Below are 17,874 nucleotides of genomic sequence, written 5' to 3'. Positions count from 1 at the left end.
TGCAAGATCTCAGGGGAGACATTTAATTTGCTGGGTGTCATCCCTGCATCTGTAGAATGCTACTTGGGGTTAACTGGTCACTTCTAACTCAAAATTTCTATAATTTTACTAATTCACTCTTAGGCAGATAGCTCGGAGGAAGAAAGTGAAAGATAAAGAGTAGATTTGAGTTCGGATCGTGAAAAGAGCAGCAGAGAAGGCAATGAGGAAGATGTACATGACTAGGATCTTACTGTTCAATAAACCTCAGTTGACTAACCAAGATGGTAAGAAATATAAAGTGTCCCAAAGAACAAGGGAAGAGACAATTCCAGAAATACTGCTGGTGCCAACAGTATCAAATGCCAGAGTCAATAAAAGGGAATAAAACCCAACAAGGGCTTCTGGATTTGGTGTGTAGGATGCCAGTGACATTAAGAGAGTACCGGGACCAGTGTACAGATTTTGAGAACATGCCATTCAAGAGCTGTGGTTAAGATAGGGTACAAGAAAGGTCGAATTCGAGCATGGAGAGTCCAGAACCTGGGGAGCATTTCTATGATGTAAAATCAGGAAAATTCTGAAAATTATGAAAAGTCAATGCCTACTAAGTGGTTACTAGAAGGATCCCATTTCCCTAGAGAATTTGGAATATGTTAATCACATCTATTGTTTAAGTAAAATATGAGGCTAGTGTGGACCCATGAAATATGTAGGGGTATTCTTGTATTTATTCCACATGGACGGTATTGGCACCCAAACTCTACGAATGTGTGGGATGTAAGCTGCTAAGATTCAAAACGGGTAAGAATTTATTGATATATACTAAAAATGAGAGATTATTTTATCATAATACATTTATAAAATAAAGTAATATTCCCTATATTAAATGAGTTCTTCCTACAAAATACAAAACAAAACCAAAACCCAAAGGATTTTGCCAATGGAGAAATCAACCATACAGATTTAGGCATGTCCATTCAACCTCGTGAGGCTGGGCACACCTGATGAGAAACCAGCTCCATCCCCTGGTGATCTGAGCATATCAGAGGGCAGGACCCCAGTGTGAGGGGCCTCAGCACTGTCAGGGAGGTCCCGACACAAGTGCTTCTGGGTCTCAGGGGAGAACATCAGTGAACTGGGACTATGTGGACTTCTTTGTTTATTCTGACCCATATTTAAAGCCCTAAAAGAGTCTGCACCAAGGGCTGAGAACACAGCCTCGCTCAGTGGCTGGCACATGTGAGCTCTTGTTGAAAGTTCTTTGAATAAAGCAGGTTTCTCGTTGATCTCATTGATAAAACTCCTTCACTATAATTGCCCCATTGACTAAAGCATTGTCTATTACAGGATCGTATTTCAAGCAATAAACATCGTATTTTGCAGACACAATTAGAAATCACATTTCATAGAAGTTTGTTTTACTTTCCTATGACTTGATGGCCTAGGAGAATTAGTATAGCTTATTAATAAATATTAGATGTCAAAAGACACTGTCTCCCTCAGCTTTGCTGAATTGTTATTATTTGAGCAGTGGGAAACATCAGCACATGTGGGCAGACTTCAAGGCCTCCTCACGAGGGCTGAGGGTCACCGCCGCCAGCAGAGCCATTAGGACGCCTAGCGTACGTCCAGTTCATGCTGCAGCTTCTTTAGCTGCCAGTGACCCAGAGTCTTGGGCCGTGTGTTTAACAGGCCTTTGGGGAGATTGTCCCAACTTTAGGGTACACGTTAATGTTTTAATGGTGGTCACAAACTGTGTATAACCCATCCATTCTCCAAAATCAATAACAAGATTTAAAGAGGAAACTTGACAAATTGGAGTGTGTCAGTAAAAGGAAACCATGAACACGAGGGGCCTACACACTGTGACAGTCGGGGAAGGCCCGGAGTCATGGAGGAGCCTTGTCTGAAGAGTGGGAGATTTGTCTCCCATGTTTCAATGTGTGCCTTGCCAAAGGGAGACTACGTTTGCTCTCTGCTGTACTAATAGTCAAAGAGAGACATGGATTTCAGGTCAGTATAAACTTCAGAATGAGTGGAAACTGCTGGCATCTAGTGAAATATTGAGGTCTCCATCGGTCATTGGAAGTTTCAAAGAGAGCGAGAGGATAATCTTCATTCTCACTATAGAAGAGATCTAGTCAACTAAAGAAAAATGACAAGTCAAGGGTGGTGAAGAGCCTGCCTTCTGAAGTCATGTGGTGTACATAGTGCAAAACCCGCTTTAAAACCTGCATAGACGCTCCACCAGGACGGAATACCTTTGTCTTCATCACCATTATTTTGTCTGAGAAGTGAAAACCGCTATACATGAAAGTCTTAAGGGAAAAAGTCCTGTAATCCATCTGTTCAGTCTGTGTCGTATATTTATTATCAAATCAGGTTTAAATTGAGGAAATACTTAAGGGAAAGTGGCAGAAGGATTGATGAATGAACGGGGAGAAATCGAGAATATTCAAACTGAAAGAAACATAGTGGAGTATGATTTGGTACTCAGAGGAAGTAAACAAACAAAAAAACGGACCAGGAAGCAGGAGAAACACAGAGGGAAGAAAGCTAAAAAGCATCTTTTCTCAGTTGAAGACTTGTTTTTTACATGAGGTACGGAGACCGTTTTAGTCAGCCCTGTGAGGAGCTCGGGGAGGCAAGAGATAACCTAACAGAAGTCTCTGCTCCCAGGTGGTCACACTGCAGGCTGGTCAACGGGAACTCCGTGCGCTGTGATGTCACAAGTGAGAATCAGCCGCCAATCTCACACTTCACAGGCTTTGAGGGATTCCCCTAGACAAAGCTGGCCAGCCGTTCCTGCTGGCCTCCCTTCTCGTCCCAAATCTCATCGCTTCCTGCAAATTTAAATCTGACTTGAGGAATGGTTCCAAAGCATCTTATTAAAAACATAGCAAAAGAATTTTCCCTCTGTGTAATAAAGAGTGCCCTTATTCTAAGCCTGTTCCACAGATTCAAGCAAGTGGGAAGACAGGAGAGGTTCAGCTAGACAAGTCTTCCTCAACTTTGTTTTCAACTAATTTTCAAACATTTTTTTTAACAATCTGTAACAAAAAGGATTGTGTAATTATTTCAATTACACAAAACAATGATTTCAACTGCCTTCTTCTGGAATATTTTGAGTTCCTCTAAGTAAAATCCCATATAACATAGACAAAGAGAAGGGAAAAGTCCAGATGCGAGTGACTTGCAAATTGATTAGATTCTAGTGTCCCTGCAAATTGCCTTATTTACAGAAAACTTGGGTTTTATTCGCTTTATAGCCCCTGACAGTCACTAGGCCCACAGCTGCCCTAGATTTACAGGTCACCGCAGCAGGTATTTGTTGCTAAAGAGGTATTGCAAGGCTTGGATTTTAACATGCAGACTCCAGCATTGAATTGCTATTTCTTTTACACAACATTGTGATTCCAACACAGACTCTCTCGAAGACATGCCTCTCATGTATTCTGATAAAACAGCACGGGCCACCGGCACGTTCCAAAACTTAGATGCAATAAAAGTAAATGATGCATACCCTCCCTGTGGGGCCTCTGTACTTCCCAGGCTCTGAAATACACTGATGGAAATGCGCAAACGCCAAACCTGGTCTGAGATTTACCCCGAGATGACATTGCCTGGAAAAGAAAAAACAATTTTTTCCTCTTCAGCATCTCCGGGATTGGAACTATTCGCAAACTTATAATTTTGTTTATTCATTTGCTGGGCTCTAGTATTATCTAGATTGCAAAGAAAGCATCCAGACAACTGCCTTCTTCTAGCCTGCTTCGTCCCTGAATGCATCTCTCCCTCTCCCTACCAGCCCCAAATGGAAATTATTCAGCTAAGCTCTTTGAAATCCCCTTGGCTGAAGGATTTCTTTTATGTAGGAATCTTGGCTTTAACTTCCTCTGCCTTCCTCAACTTGAGGGCCCAGTGGAAGATCAGCTCTAAATTCTCTTTTTTCAAAGTTCCAGCACAGAGGAATAAAGACACATTTACCTCTTCATACTCATGATCTTGCTTCCAAGCATTGCTCTCAATCCTGTTTTACTTTCAGTTTTCCATGTCCAATCTGAAACCTCCCAGCCATCAGACCATGTCTGCGGTGTTTTCCTTAGTTCTACACACCCAATTTACCATTTCAACTTATCTACTCTCGCCTGAAACTTCCCTTCCCTAACTGGTTAAAAAGCGACCCTTGATTCCATCTCAGCGTTCGGTGCTTGGCCCGCAGTGTGTGTTCCACAGGAGTTTGTTAGATGAATAAACTCCTGAGACCCTCGATTAGACACCAACGTTTCTGTGTCCCAAGTATCTGGTCCAGAGCAGAGACTTCTCTGAGCAGGTTTTCTGTTTGGTGGATGATCTGTAGTCCACTGTTCTCTCCTTTTGATCTCCCCTCTGAATCCCGTTTTGTTGACGGGCAACTCAAGCCAAGGAGGGTCAAGCTGAACGTGTAAAGGAGGGGCGAGTGTCAGCAACGCCCATCCATGTGTGATTAGTGGGGTGAAGTTGTACTGTGTCCGAAAACAAAGATAAGTGATTTTTTTAGAGCATCTGCCTTCATGGCTTGCTCACTGTTCCGCTCCACTACATTAACACAAAAAAATCAAGACTTTTAGGTTGTCTTTATTTCTTTAATTTTTTTGTGGACATTTATATTTTTACATAATTTTATACATATGAAAATTTATATCTTTCCCACTATCCAAAAGTCCTTTATGTTAGCAAATGTCAATAGGATCTATAAGATTACAGTGTAAGGAATCCCTACATTGAGTTAGTATGAATACTTGTTGACTGCTACAGGGCCGCTGAGTTCTTTTCCTAAGCTGTCAGTGTGTGTATATACACAGCGGCTGCCCCACACTATTTCCCTTCAAATTATTCTTTGTCTCATTTGTGCACATTTAGCCTTTCCAACTAAATTTCCTTAAGGTCAAAGATTGTGTCTTAAATAATATTCTCTTGCATCAACATTTAGCAAAATCTGGTCACTAGAGTAGTTATCTAAAAATGCTACTGAGATGAATCTTGGTTAAACATAAAAAAAAGTGCATTTAAAAAAACTCCTCTTTTTGGAGGTCCTGCAGAATTTGCTTCCGCTAATAAAGAAGTGGCACTGTTTGCCAGCCTTACAGTATCAGTATGTAAACAGACCTTGAGCTCTAGGCCTGGTTTTCTTGCTGATCAGTTGTAAATATTATTATTTACTATACATGTTGATGTTTTGACTGGTTTAAGTTTTTCTTTAAAAAAAGATACACAAGTTTGGAGAATTGTTATCTGTTCCCTTGTTTGTTTGTAGAGGGGAAAAGGTCTATTTACTTCATTCCTTCTACAGAACAAAATATTTTATATTTAATATGATACTTTTTGAAGCAATAAAAGCCTTCTTATTCATCTTTGTCCCTTTTCCCTCATGTCATGATATACCCAATTCACAGTAAGCTTTCAATGACTGCTTAAATTCCTTTTGTAATTAATACAGAAGGCTTTTTAAAAGCATGATATGAAAATGATAAACCAAAAAGTCAAAAATTGATGAAATTGGTTACACAAAATTTTACATGGCTAATAAAATACAATAAACATTCAAAAAAATGAAATATAAATTTCAAAAAATATATTCAAAGATATGTGACAAAGGGCCGTACTCATAACATAAAAAAGCTCTTATGAATCAAATTAAAAAAATGAGCAGGCCGATAAAAGTATGAGCAAAAGTCATACAAGTGAATACTAAGACCAATGAAAAACAAAACAAAGCAAAATAGGTGGATTTGGTAATATCTTTTAAAAGTTAACTGTGCTAAAAGTTTTGCCCCATAAATTCTAGTACCGGGAGTTTATTCCAGAGATACACTAGCAATAAATATGTAAGAATGTAGATGAAATGTTTATTGCATTCTTTGTAACAGTGGCATCCTATAAACAAACATCTACCTGTAAGAATTTGGAGAAATAAATTTAAAAGAATGAGGTAGACCTACCTACATGTCTGGTTATGGAAAAAGTGTCAAAATTATTTTAAGTATAAGAGCAAGTTACGGTGGCATATTAGGTATAATGTTATAAATTAAAGTAGACATTATAAAATTAAAGCATATATCTTGGAATATTGGTTCCAGCGACACAAGGACTGACCGAGGTACACCTCTTTCCAACTATAAACATAATTAGAAATTAAAGTTTGATAAAATATGTAACAAAAGTTGTAAATATCTTGTTAAACATAAAACAAACAAAAGAAAGTCCCTAAGAACCTGAGCGAAGAGGGTACTTAAACCCAGGTGTTCTGGCCGTGGGAGAATTGTGGCAACCAACAGGGTGTTGTGGCAGATGCTGAGGGTCCCCTGTCCACCTCCTTCTGGCCTTTTAGGGTGCTCCTGCTGATTTTCAACTGCCAGGATCTGCATCTCTGTGACTTGGGGCTTTTTCTCCCCAGAACTCTGGAAGGTTGCTCTGATTGCACATGGCATGTTAGAAATGTCAGAGAATAATATCTCCTCCTCCCCCTGCCCTGGTGACCGTCAACCAATGATTCCCCAGACACAGTGTATAACTACACCAGCTCGCTTACCCTTTGGGATGGGTGGATTATGAGACAGGAATTTTGCACCATTTCCAGGAGTTTCTCACTTTAATCGTCCACTGACATAGCTGACTTAAAAGCACACTCTCTATGGGTTCCCTCCCTGTCCCTTCCCCTCTGTCTTACTGGGGTCCTGTGTACCCCTCAAAGAGTCTATATGCTCTGGAGTCCTTGTCTCAGGATCTGCTTTTGGGAGGACCAAAATTAAGAAAGATGTCAATGACATATAAGACCCAGGGGATAGGATTGGAGTTTTAGTGTCCATTTGGAAGCCAAAGTGAAGAAAACTGGAACCAAGAGCCTTGCATTAAGGTGACTCTGGGCTGCCCCTCAGGGAAAGGAGAGATAAAGGTCTTTGCTCATCATTCCAGGGAAATGACAAGACAGCTTCTCTTTCTGTTATTCAGCGAACCAAGAAAAAACCTCACAATGAGAAATTGAAAACCAAAACCTGAGCCTGGCATTTGGACGGTATGGGAATGTAAAGTGTAAAAAATGAACACGTGATCTGGTCCTAGAATGGCAACATTCCTAGGACACTGTATGGAAGAAAACACAAAACATGCAAGACACGAAAAAACTAAATCTTTGCTGAATATAAGCTAAACAATTAAAGAAATACAATAAAAAATAAAGCAAATTCATCAAGAAAGAGTCAGAAGACAGGAGAATAAGAATACAAGATGATAGAACAATTTGAAGGAATCCACAAAATAAGTAAGATAAACATTAGTGGAGATAAACGAAAAGATCAAAGTTTTAGGGAGGAACAGGACATCAACAAAGGAATGGGCAAACTTTTAAAATTACAAATGTATCTTCTAGAAATGAGAAATAAGGTATTGGAAGATGAAAACTCCAACACGGATTAACAGCATTTTAGACATCACAGAACTGGAAGAGAAATCTAAGGAAAATTTTCACAATGAAGTACAGTGAAATAGAGCTACGGTAAACACGAGAGTGTTTAAGAAAAATGGATAATGGGACGAAAAGGCCGAACAGACGGTGTGGATGCAACAGACGTTCAAGAAAGTGAGAAAGGGTAGGAGATGCAATTTTCTAAGAAAGTGTGGCTAAAATTTTACCAGATTTGATGAAACGTGAAACACAGGGTAGAAGAAATGTGAGACTATAAAGCAGGATAAGTAAAAGTAAATCCAGATACTTGAGTGAGCTTGCGGAGCATGAATGACACGCTCTCCGCCCCCGGAGGGTCTGCTGCAGGGAGCGCGCTTAGCCGACAGCCTCCAGCTGGACTCCAGGCTCTGCAGCCGCGCTCCCACGGAGGCCGCCCCCTCCCCAGGCTGCTCCCAGCCAACGCTCGGCATGACGGGGTACTGTCGCCGAGCCCTTCGCAACGCCCCCCTCTTCTAACAGGCAGGTCTCCTTAGGAGACCCCAGGACCCTGCGGAGGCCCTCGGAGCCGCGCTGCAGGCTCAGCCTCCTCCCACACCATTCTCCTCTCCTCTCTTCTCCCCTCCCCTCCCCTCTCCTGTCCTCTCCTCTCCCCAGCAGAGCTGCTCTGTGGTCTGAAGGCTGGCCGTCCACTCTTGCTCCCTCTGCCCTTTATCCTTCACAGGCCATTTCCCCCAAGAAATCCTCTGTATTTCTAATTTTGTGCTTTGCAAGGGACCTGAACAGACACAGAGAGAAATCCTTAAAAGCAACCAGAAAGGAATAACAATTAGACTCAAAAAAATTTTTTCAGCAACAGTAGAGACTAAAATGCAAGGGAATATTGTCCTCAAAGTGTTGAGAGAAAAGGACTGAAACTTAGAGAATTCTCTACCTTGTTAAATCATCATTCAAGAGTGAGGGTTACAAAGGGCATTTCTCAGTCTAAACATTGTATTTACCACTTATAGACCCTCGAAGAAAGTGAACCTAGAGAGGAAGAACAAGATGTAGGAAACCATGCTGAGCAATGTTGGAAATGATAGGCAAATTTAAATAAGCATTTACTACAAAAAAATTTAAAAGATAATAGCTCAGGGCTTAAAAATAAGGTAGAGCTCAACTATAGACAATAATAACCTGGTTTGGAGGCTGGATATGATCTGATTTAAGATGATTTAGGTAAGCTCCTTATATTATTCTGGGGTGTGATGGAAATACTGAATATATATAAACTTATTTATATTTTAACTCTATTATGAGGGGCCAGCCCAGTGGCATAGTGGTTAAGTTCATGCAGTCTGCATCTGCAGCCTGAGGTTCGCAGGTTCAGATCCTGGGTGTGGACCTACACTGCTCATCAAGCCATGCTGTGGTGGCACCCCACATACAAAATAGAGGAAGATTGGCAACAGGTGTTAGCTCAGGGCCAATCTTCCTCACCAAAAAAAAAAGAAAGAAAGAAAAAACTTTAGTATCAGTGTTAAAAATTTAAGAATAATCACTAAAACCATAAAAAATGAAATGTCTAATCTCCAAACCAGTGGAGAGAAAACCAATTTAAAAACTCAAAACCATCCTGTAGAAAGCATAAAAAGAGTAAATAAGAAGTAACAAAAAAAGCATGATGGATAGAAAACCAAAGGTAAAATTGAATAAATAAATTTTAAAGTATATATGGATTTCACTTGACAGTTAAAAGAGAGTCTCTGATTGAATTAAAAAATAAAATTCAGCTATAAGTTATCTAAAAAGACACACCAAAAATATGCACTCACAGAAATGTTGAAAGTAAGAGGATGAAAAAAAGATATGTCAGGAAAATAGTAACCAAAAGAGAACTGGAGTAGCAGCTTTTAATATTAGAATATTGTTGATATTATTAATATGTTAATATTAGATGGAAATAAAAGTAACAGCTAGCAGGAAGATAATCATTCTGAATTTGCATTCCCTTACCAGGCAAGCCTTGAGTGTACAAGGCAAAAATTAACAGAACTACAGGGGGAAATTCACAAATCCATAATTACAGCAGGAGATTTTAGCACACTTATTGCAGTCATTGATCCAGCAGTCAAAAACTAATAAGGGAATAGACGATTTTGACAACACAGTTAACAAGCTTCATCTGACGACTGTACATAAACACCGCTTTCAACAATTGTAGAAAATATATTCTTTTCTTTTTCACATGGATTTTTTTTTTCACAAATTAGCGACTTAAGCTACAAAGCAAGTCTCAAAAATATCTAAAAATCATTTTACATAAGCAGCATTCCCAGAACCCAACGCATTAAATTTAGAAATCAGTCATGAAAGAGAGCAATTTCCTTTCTACCTCCCACACTTAGAAATTTAAAATAACCACTTCTAAATAATTAGTGAATAGAAAAAAATTATGGAATTTACAAAATATTTAGAAATGAACCAGAATGAATATACCATATTTGAAAGATTATGATATTCAGCTAAAAAGGTACTGGGAGGGAAATTTATAGTTTGAAATGTATAAATTAGAAAGGAAGACAGCTGAAAACTCAGCAACATAGTAAGCCAGAAGTCAGTAGAAGAAAGAAAACTACCGGATTAAGGACGGAAATTACTGAGGCAGCAAGAAGGGCTAAGGGAGAGGCCCCGCCGGCAGGCACACTCCGCCTCCCGGCATCTGCACCTGCTGTGCCCTCTGCCGAGGACGTTCCTTCCTCAGGTATCTGCATGGTTCACTCTCTCAGCTCCTCCAGGTCTTTTCTAACAAGTCACCTGCTCAGTGAGGCCCCCCCAGAACCCCATTTACAATTTCATGCCAAGTCCCCCAACATTCCCTAACTGTCTTCCTCGCTCTCCTTTTTCGTGTAGCGATTATCACTCTCGTCTCTTACATGGGCATCTAGTTGATTGTCTGTGGCCCCCGTTACCTATTTTGCTCACTGCTGAATCTGCAGGTGCCGAGAACCATGTCTAGCTTAGCAGTTTTCCACACATATATGTTGAATGAATGAATGATGTTCTAGCTATTTAGGTGGTGGGTACACGGATGTCTGTCACATCATTCTCTATAGTTTTCTGTACATTTGAAATATCTGCAATTAAAAATTTAAATTTTGTTAATAAAATAAAAATATCTATGTCTACGAATATAAACCAAAGTATTAACAATGGTTATCAATATCTACATTTTCATATTTTTTCTAATTACTTACAACATGTTTATATTGCTTTTACAATTACAAGAAAGATAAACAGAATGCCCTCCAAAATAAATTATATATGCCTAGTTCATACATTTAGTAAATTCTATTATTGTTTTAAAGCACCTATTCTTTTCCAGAATTAGTGAAATTACCAGAACTATATCGTACTACATGAGAGATCATTAAAGAATTCTTCAAAACAGTTTAGGCAAAGAAACTCCATAATAAAAATACTCACAGGACATTGTATTATTTCAGTGAAAAAATTTTTGAGAATATTCTTGGACTCAAATGTTGAATCTAAAAAATCTGGAGACAAAGGGACACTTGAAGGTATTGGGAAGACATCTTTACCCCCATTCTGAGATTTTCATCTGTCGTGTCCTTTTGTGTTTGTGGATAGTTCAGAAATTCAGGTGTGTTTTCCGACAGAGGAAATTTAGAAGTTTGTGACAGAGAAGAGCGAAGGAAGTTAACCAATAGTTGCCACTTACTGACGGGTCACTAGACCAGTTTAGCTCTTGGCCCTGCCCCTCCCTCTGCAAGGTAAGTACAATCACAAGATACCTTCATTTTAGGGAGTGACTGTGCTCATGGACTGTTACCAGAGGGAATTTTTTCATGCATGTAAAATTAATTCAATTAATGCAAGAGTAATTATAGAAAATTAATTGAAATTAGATTATCAAAACACGAATGCACTAGACAAATCACCAAGACACTAAAATTCTGTTTCGTAGAACCCTTTCATTTATAGAATAAACTACAAACTGAGAAAAATCCTCACTAAGTCCAAGATTATTGCAATCTGATGATTATGAGGTTTTCAAAAACAGAATTTAAGTGAAAGATTTGGATGTGAAGAAAGGAGAAATAGCACATTCAGTCAATAGTAATGTGGAGCTGGGGAGTATTAACTCAGGTTATGTTTTCCAAAGTTCACGTGCACACCGAGTGCAATTTATTGTGTATTAACTAAGCAGAAAGTTAATAAGTGGGCAGAAAAGGGAAGTTCCAGGTGAAACTACTGTGGGAGACTTCAACCAACGTGTCTGCACAGTTCTTGGTGTCTATACCTAACAGATCTGCATCACACGTGGAATGAATGTGCATTGTGAGACTTTGTTAGGTGGGGAGGATCCACACAACTGGATCTCCTTCCTTGTGTCATCTTGAAGCAAAGAGCATTAATCAGACAGAGTACAAAGGAAACTTCTCATTTCTAACCATTTTTAAAGATTCTATGTGTAACCGCACTTGACAGATTGCATTCATCAGAGGAGCTACAAAAATCGTATGACATGAATATTTTGTGTGCATGGTTTTTGTTTGGCAGTATCTTACGTGAAATCAAAAGTATCCTTGAAAAGACAACAGCAGTATTAGTGTAATGTGGATGGTATGGCGTGAGAAAAGTTTAAACAATGTCTTTGTTGGGACGTCATTGATAAAATTAGGAAATCTTAAACAGGAATTCTTCCTGGCTTAGCACACGGAGCAGTGCTAAAAGAGTAAATAATGATTTGTAATGAAATTCTAGATTGCTTTCTAGAGGTAAATTATAAGGATGGTACTGATTATATTTATGTAAGATAAAACTTGCTAAGGCAACTGAACCCTTCTCTGCAACACTCAAGCCCTTAAAGAAAGCTGGAATTAGATCGTTTTTGACGTGTCACTGAGGCTTCTCTTGGGAAACACTGGAAGAGCTAATTAGGCGACATAATCACAGTGTTATTATGAATAGGACTTATTCTGAATTGTTTGAATTAGTTGTTTCCTTTCGAATTTCATTTCTGTTATTATTGCTCCCCATTATTAAAATCCTGCCATTCATAGTTTCCTAAGGATGATTTATTAAAATAAAAACTAAAGAGATCGTATGAAGCTACAAGACAACAATAATGATGAACGGTAGTTAATAGTTACTTAGGTCTTTCCACCATATCCACACCACCACACATGAATATATATTTTACATATATATATATCAACATATTATATATATATATATGTATATAATCAACCTATTCTTACAACAACACTGTAAGGGATCCTTTTTTTTTTTTTGTAAGAAAGATCGACCCTGTGCTAACATCTGCCAATCCTCCTCTTTTTCCTGAGGAAGACTGGCCCTGGGCTAACATCCATGCCCATCTTCCTCCACTTTATATGGGAAGCCTCCACAGCATGGCCTGACAAGCGGTGCGACGGTGCGCGCCCGGGATCCGAACTGGCGAACCCCGGGCCGCCGCAGTGGAGCACACGCACTCAACCACCTGCGCCACCGGGCCACCCCTGTAAGGGATTCTTGTAGCCAATATAAAATGAAAGGAAACCGAGCCACAGAACAGTCAGTGACCTCCTTGGGACCACAGCATCTGTGAACATCAAAGCCGAGACTAGATTTTCAGCGTCCTCTCCTTCCCCAGGATTCTTTTCCTCAGCTCACATGCCTGTGTTTTCTCCAATCACAGATTGTCTTATACGTAAGTGACCGTGGTCACAGGAGCACCTTTCTCTGCCCCCGGCCACCCCCACCCCATGGGCAGCTCTCTATCCTTGCTTTGCTAGGCCCAAATAAGAGGAAAAGGAAGTGTGTTTCTGGCATCTTAAGAAGTCGTGGCAAATGTTTCCATAAACCTTGTTTCTTGTGTTGCTCAGGGTCGGTGCACTCTTTGACTTGGGTTTCATATCCCTGTGGGTTACATAGGCTTCGGTGGACTGGCTGGAAGTCAAACTGTCGTAAATAATATAGTGTCTATGGTATAATTCTTTTCTAGTTCTAGACTTTTGTATCAAAACAAAAGTCTTTGTAAATTGGAAATGCCCATACGTTCATGTGAAGGAAAATATATAATAACGGCACAATTTAAAGCAACTGAGCTCTCATTAGGGGCCACACTTAACTATGATTGTGCTAAAAACATTTGAGAGTCAGCATGGAGCAGCATAATCATACCACAGTTTCTTTGTGCTTCTCTCAAGTATGTATGGAAAATTCCAGTCGTCAGGGTCCGGGTCGGAAGCCTCAGGCCCTCACCGCTGGGAATGTATAAAGAGGCTTTCATGTCTACAGTCTTCTGAAGCAGGAGCTCTGGCCAGGCTCCAGTAGTATAGGCAGTGCCATGTAAAAACCAGATGCGTGCGCATTTGAATCATTTCCTGGCTCCTCTCCTCTCCCAGCCTCTGGATGCTGGTGGAAGGTTTAGTCCTCGTCCTCTTCTATTTACATTGTCTTCCTAGGTGCCAGGGCTCACCCGGTGCCAAGGCTTTAAACAGCATATGTATTGATAAATCTAAGTTCAGCTCTAATCTCTCCTCTGAACACTGCATCTCAACCTTAACGTATCCTGAACAGAACTACTAACGTCTTCCTGCATCCCCCTTCTCCAACCTCATCCACTATCAATCTTCCCCGTCTTGTCAACGGTACCTGCAGTGATGCAAGCCAGAAGTCTAGAATTCATCAATTGTTCTCCAATGTATTTTATTTCACTGGCATGTACACGATATACATAGTGCTTACTACTGTACCCAATCCTAAGTATACACATGCGCGGGCACACACACACGTTTAATCTGTATAGCAATTTTATAAGGTAGGCACAATTAGCATCATCCTCCAATTTTACAAATGAGGAAACTGAGAACAGGTTACTTGTCCAAAGTTACAAAGCTGGTAGGAGGCTGAGCCGGAATATGGACCCAGAGAGCCCAGTCCAGAATCTGGGATCACAAGCACTGTGGATAGCTGGCCCTCCTTTTCATCCACTCACCACCCAGGCCCATCTGTCCGCTGTCAGATACTCACGTCTGAACACTGACCAGCACTCCACTATCTCCGCTTCTATCCGAGCCACCCTCACCTCTCCTCTGGCCTGCAGTAGCCACCAGCTGCCCGTGACGGCTTCTATACCCCAGGCTGAACGGCCCATTCTCCACTCAGGACCCAGGGTGATCATTTTAAAGCATAAACCAGTTGGTTTCTCTTCTCCGTCTACTTGGTTTCCGAGGCCTCCCATTCACTGTAAGAAGAGTAAAATTCAAACCATGCCCTTCCCCTTCGAGGGTGCGCGTGGTCCAGGCCCCGCCTACCCAGGCCCACTGGTCTCCACATCCCCTCCTCTCATTCTGCTCCAGCAGCACTGGCCTGTCTTCTTCCAAACAAGGAAACTTGCTCTCTGCTCGGGACTCAGCCCTGCCCTTTCCTCTGCCTAGACCACTCTCCTTCCAGGTGTCTGCGTGGCTGCCTCTGCCTCATCTCAGACGCAGAGGAGACTCCACTAACCTCCCCGTTGCGTGCCCACATCTCCACTGCTGGCAAGTTTCCTCTCATCACTCTGCCTTATTTTCTTCGTAGCATTTAGCAGTTTCTGAAATGATCTGTTTTGTCTACTTGTTTGTGTGTAAACCATCAGTCTTCTCTCATTGGGGACGGGGACTCTGCCTTTTCTACTTCTATATCTCCAGTCCCTACACCATATTAGGCCCCCAGATACCTGACGGTTGAGTGAACGAATCCTGGCTCTGTCACTTAAAAGCAGTGACCTTAGACTAAGTATTTAATCAATGGGAGTCTGAGTTTGTTCATCAAAATGGAGACGATCACACCTATATACTGGAGACTTTCTGAGGGTATTTGAAAGATTTAAGCAGAAATTAGAATTTTTTCTCAAGACTAGTGTACATGAATATAATATATTAAAATTTGGGGCTGATTAATAGTTTGTCATATTTAGTTTCACCTCAGTCAGAAAAAGCCTATATCCATCCCAGTTCTAAGATCTAACACAATTACTTATAATTCTAGACTCTATTAATTAAAGAATTAATATTATGTACCAATTATCTGGCTATATACTCCCATATGTGTACATGTATATACACACACACACACATATATACATGTATATGTATATACATGGTTGAACCACATGAAATTACTGATATTTTACTGTTTGGGGCCAAAAAATGTGCATTTCAGTGGCTTGACCTAATATCTCCACCTATTTCTGTCTATATCTATTTCTGTATATTTACGTGGCCACACATACATGTATACAACCTTGTGAAGCAGGAAAAACAGAATCATCTGATTATTTATCTGAGGCTTTCATAATAAAAAAGTAATTGAGCCAGCCTACTTAAGGTACCTAGGCCAAACTAAACAAGAGAAAATGTAGAATATTGGGCCTAAAATTCAACTTCAGTTAAGCACGTGTAAGCATTCACATGGATTGACTACTGAACACAGCTCTGAAGCTGCCTGTGCGCTAGGCAGAAAGTCAGAGCAGCCCCACCACATTACAATTCTGAGTGTCCATGACAGCCCCCATAAGCAATACTCTTTTTAAGTTGTCTCCACGTATTGATTTGCCAGACCATTCTCTTGATAAAATATAGACACTGGAAGGGGCGACAGTCGAAATATTTAACCACTAGCATGACCAGAGGCACATGATTGATATGGCCATGCTGGCACCCGGCAGTGGAACAATGGCCCAGGACAAGGATGAGGACACGTAGAACCCTCCGCTATGCGGAACCTGATACTTATCTTGGCCACACGGAAAAACTTCTCCTAGCCTAAAACCCTAATTCAGGCTATGATATCAGAACTCTTTGGAGATAGATGACATAATTTCAGGCCCATTGCACAGTTAGAAAATAATTGAAGTCATCTTGCTTACTCAAGATTGCATGAATAACCTAAAGGCACGTCAAAGTTACTAGGTTTGTAAATTTTTTTAAAATTTAAATTTGACACATTAAATTAGCTTGAAAATTCATTTATGGATTCCTTTTTGCATTCCTTTAAGGGAAAAACGCTAAACATTTGTTGTGTTAAAAACAATAAACACTCATGTAACTTTTTGTAAGAATTTGAGGAAGTGAAAATTAAAAACTGTACTCAACTGCTATTTAGTTACTCAATAGCTTGTAATAACTCTTTGTTATTACTCTATAATGTGTTAAAGCTAAAAATGTCTTTTCAGTGTAAAAATTGATGGAGTAACAAACACATAAAACTTAGTCCTTTGGGTTAAATATTAAGTCAATTTTCCCTATAAAGTATGATATCAATTGAACAAGTAATATTTCATAAAACTTACCACTTATGAATGTGTTTTAACATGTTTTAGCATACATATAGTAATTTATTTGAAAATTATTGAACATTGATTCTTTTTAAATTCGAGTTTTCTCATTTCTATTTTGAAATGGAAAAAAAAGACCACAATGTATGAAAACTAGAAATATATATCTGTTTGAAAAGCAAATCAATAGAGCAGTATATATCAAGCACATTTTTCTTAACTGTTTAATATTGCTTCTCTACAAAATATTTTTTCAAGCTATTTGTAAATTGCTAGTAAGTAATTAGTGATGGCACTCTAGGTTAAGGACTAAGTATATGGATTTTGCATTTATTAGCTGTAACTTCAAGTTCACCTGTGCTCCAAAGGTACCCTAGCACTGGAAAAACCTGCATAAAGTATTAGGAAAACACAAACACTCAAGAAAAGGCAACAAACTGCCAGAGATGATAGATAAATATACAACAGCGAAGACATGGTTTCCATAATGAGACCAGAATCTGACTGTAGTGTAGCTAAGCTTACTCCTGGATATATTTGGTTTGCAACTATTTAAATAATTAGTTTGCTAATTCCACAGGACATAACTAAAAATAAAATTTTTTGAGTGTTTGTAACACATATGGGCTATCATTTTCATTCAGAGACATTAGATTTGCTTGTATGGAACTATAAACTGTGAAACAATTTGGATAACGGAGAAAGTTGTTAACAGGTCATTGTTAGCTACTCCATATCAGCTACTAGATAAGACAGCATTAGCTTCCATGCACAAAAGCCGTCAATCAAGAATTAAATGACACATTTTGGTGGAAATCTTTGATTGGAAATGTGAGGTGCAGATGAAAAATAGTCTATTACAAATAGTTCTGTGACCTAAGATCGCTTTAGGATATTAGCAATCTTCAAAATGATAATGTTTGTCAAAGTACTATTACAATTAATAATTGTAATTATAATAATTATAAATAAATAATAATTATTATAAAATAAAGTTATTACTCTGATGACGTCGTAGCTCTTTTTTTAAAAAAATTTTACATAATGGTTATAATGGCCATAGAGAAATATGTAAGGTGAACATATACTTACTTTTATCTACTTAGATCATGATTTTGAT

The 17,874-nt window shown here is 39.4% G+C and overlaps 1 protein-coding gene across 2 annotated transcripts in view; it reads right to left on the bottom strand.

The window, feature by feature from the left end:
• Positions 1 to 17,874, bottom strand: part of PDE7B (phosphodiesterase 7B) — a 295,823-nt gene that overhangs the window by 263,788 nt on the left and 14,161 nt on the right. The window contains exons 1-2 of one of the 2 annotated variants that reach the window (XM_087444159.1): positions 3,970 to 7,934; positions 3,506 to 3,605 (exon numbers count right to left, since the gene is read on the bottom strand). The exons of the other annotated variant lie outside the window; for it this stretch is intronic. Of the exons in view, the coding sequence (XP_087300285.1) occupies positions 3,506 to 3,605; positions 3,970 to 4,001 (132 nt within the window). The 5' untranslated portion in view covers positions 4,002 to 7,934. Of the gene's footprint in view, positions 1 to 3,505; positions 3,606 to 3,969; positions 7,935 to 17,874 lie in introns of those variants that run through there. 2 annotated transcript variants of the gene reach the window in all.

The sequence above is a fragment of the Ceratotherium simum genome, chromosome 19 (assembly GCF_057802395.1).
Source record: "Ceratotherium simum simum isolate JZ-2026a chromosome 19, ASM5780239v1, whole genome shotgun sequence".
Classification (NCBI taxonomy): domain Eukaryota; kingdom Metazoa; phylum Chordata; class Mammalia; order Perissodactyla; family Rhinocerotidae; genus Ceratotherium; species Ceratotherium simum.
Note: the sequence above shows the minus strand (reverse complement) of the source record. Positions and strands in the feature narration are given on the sequence as shown.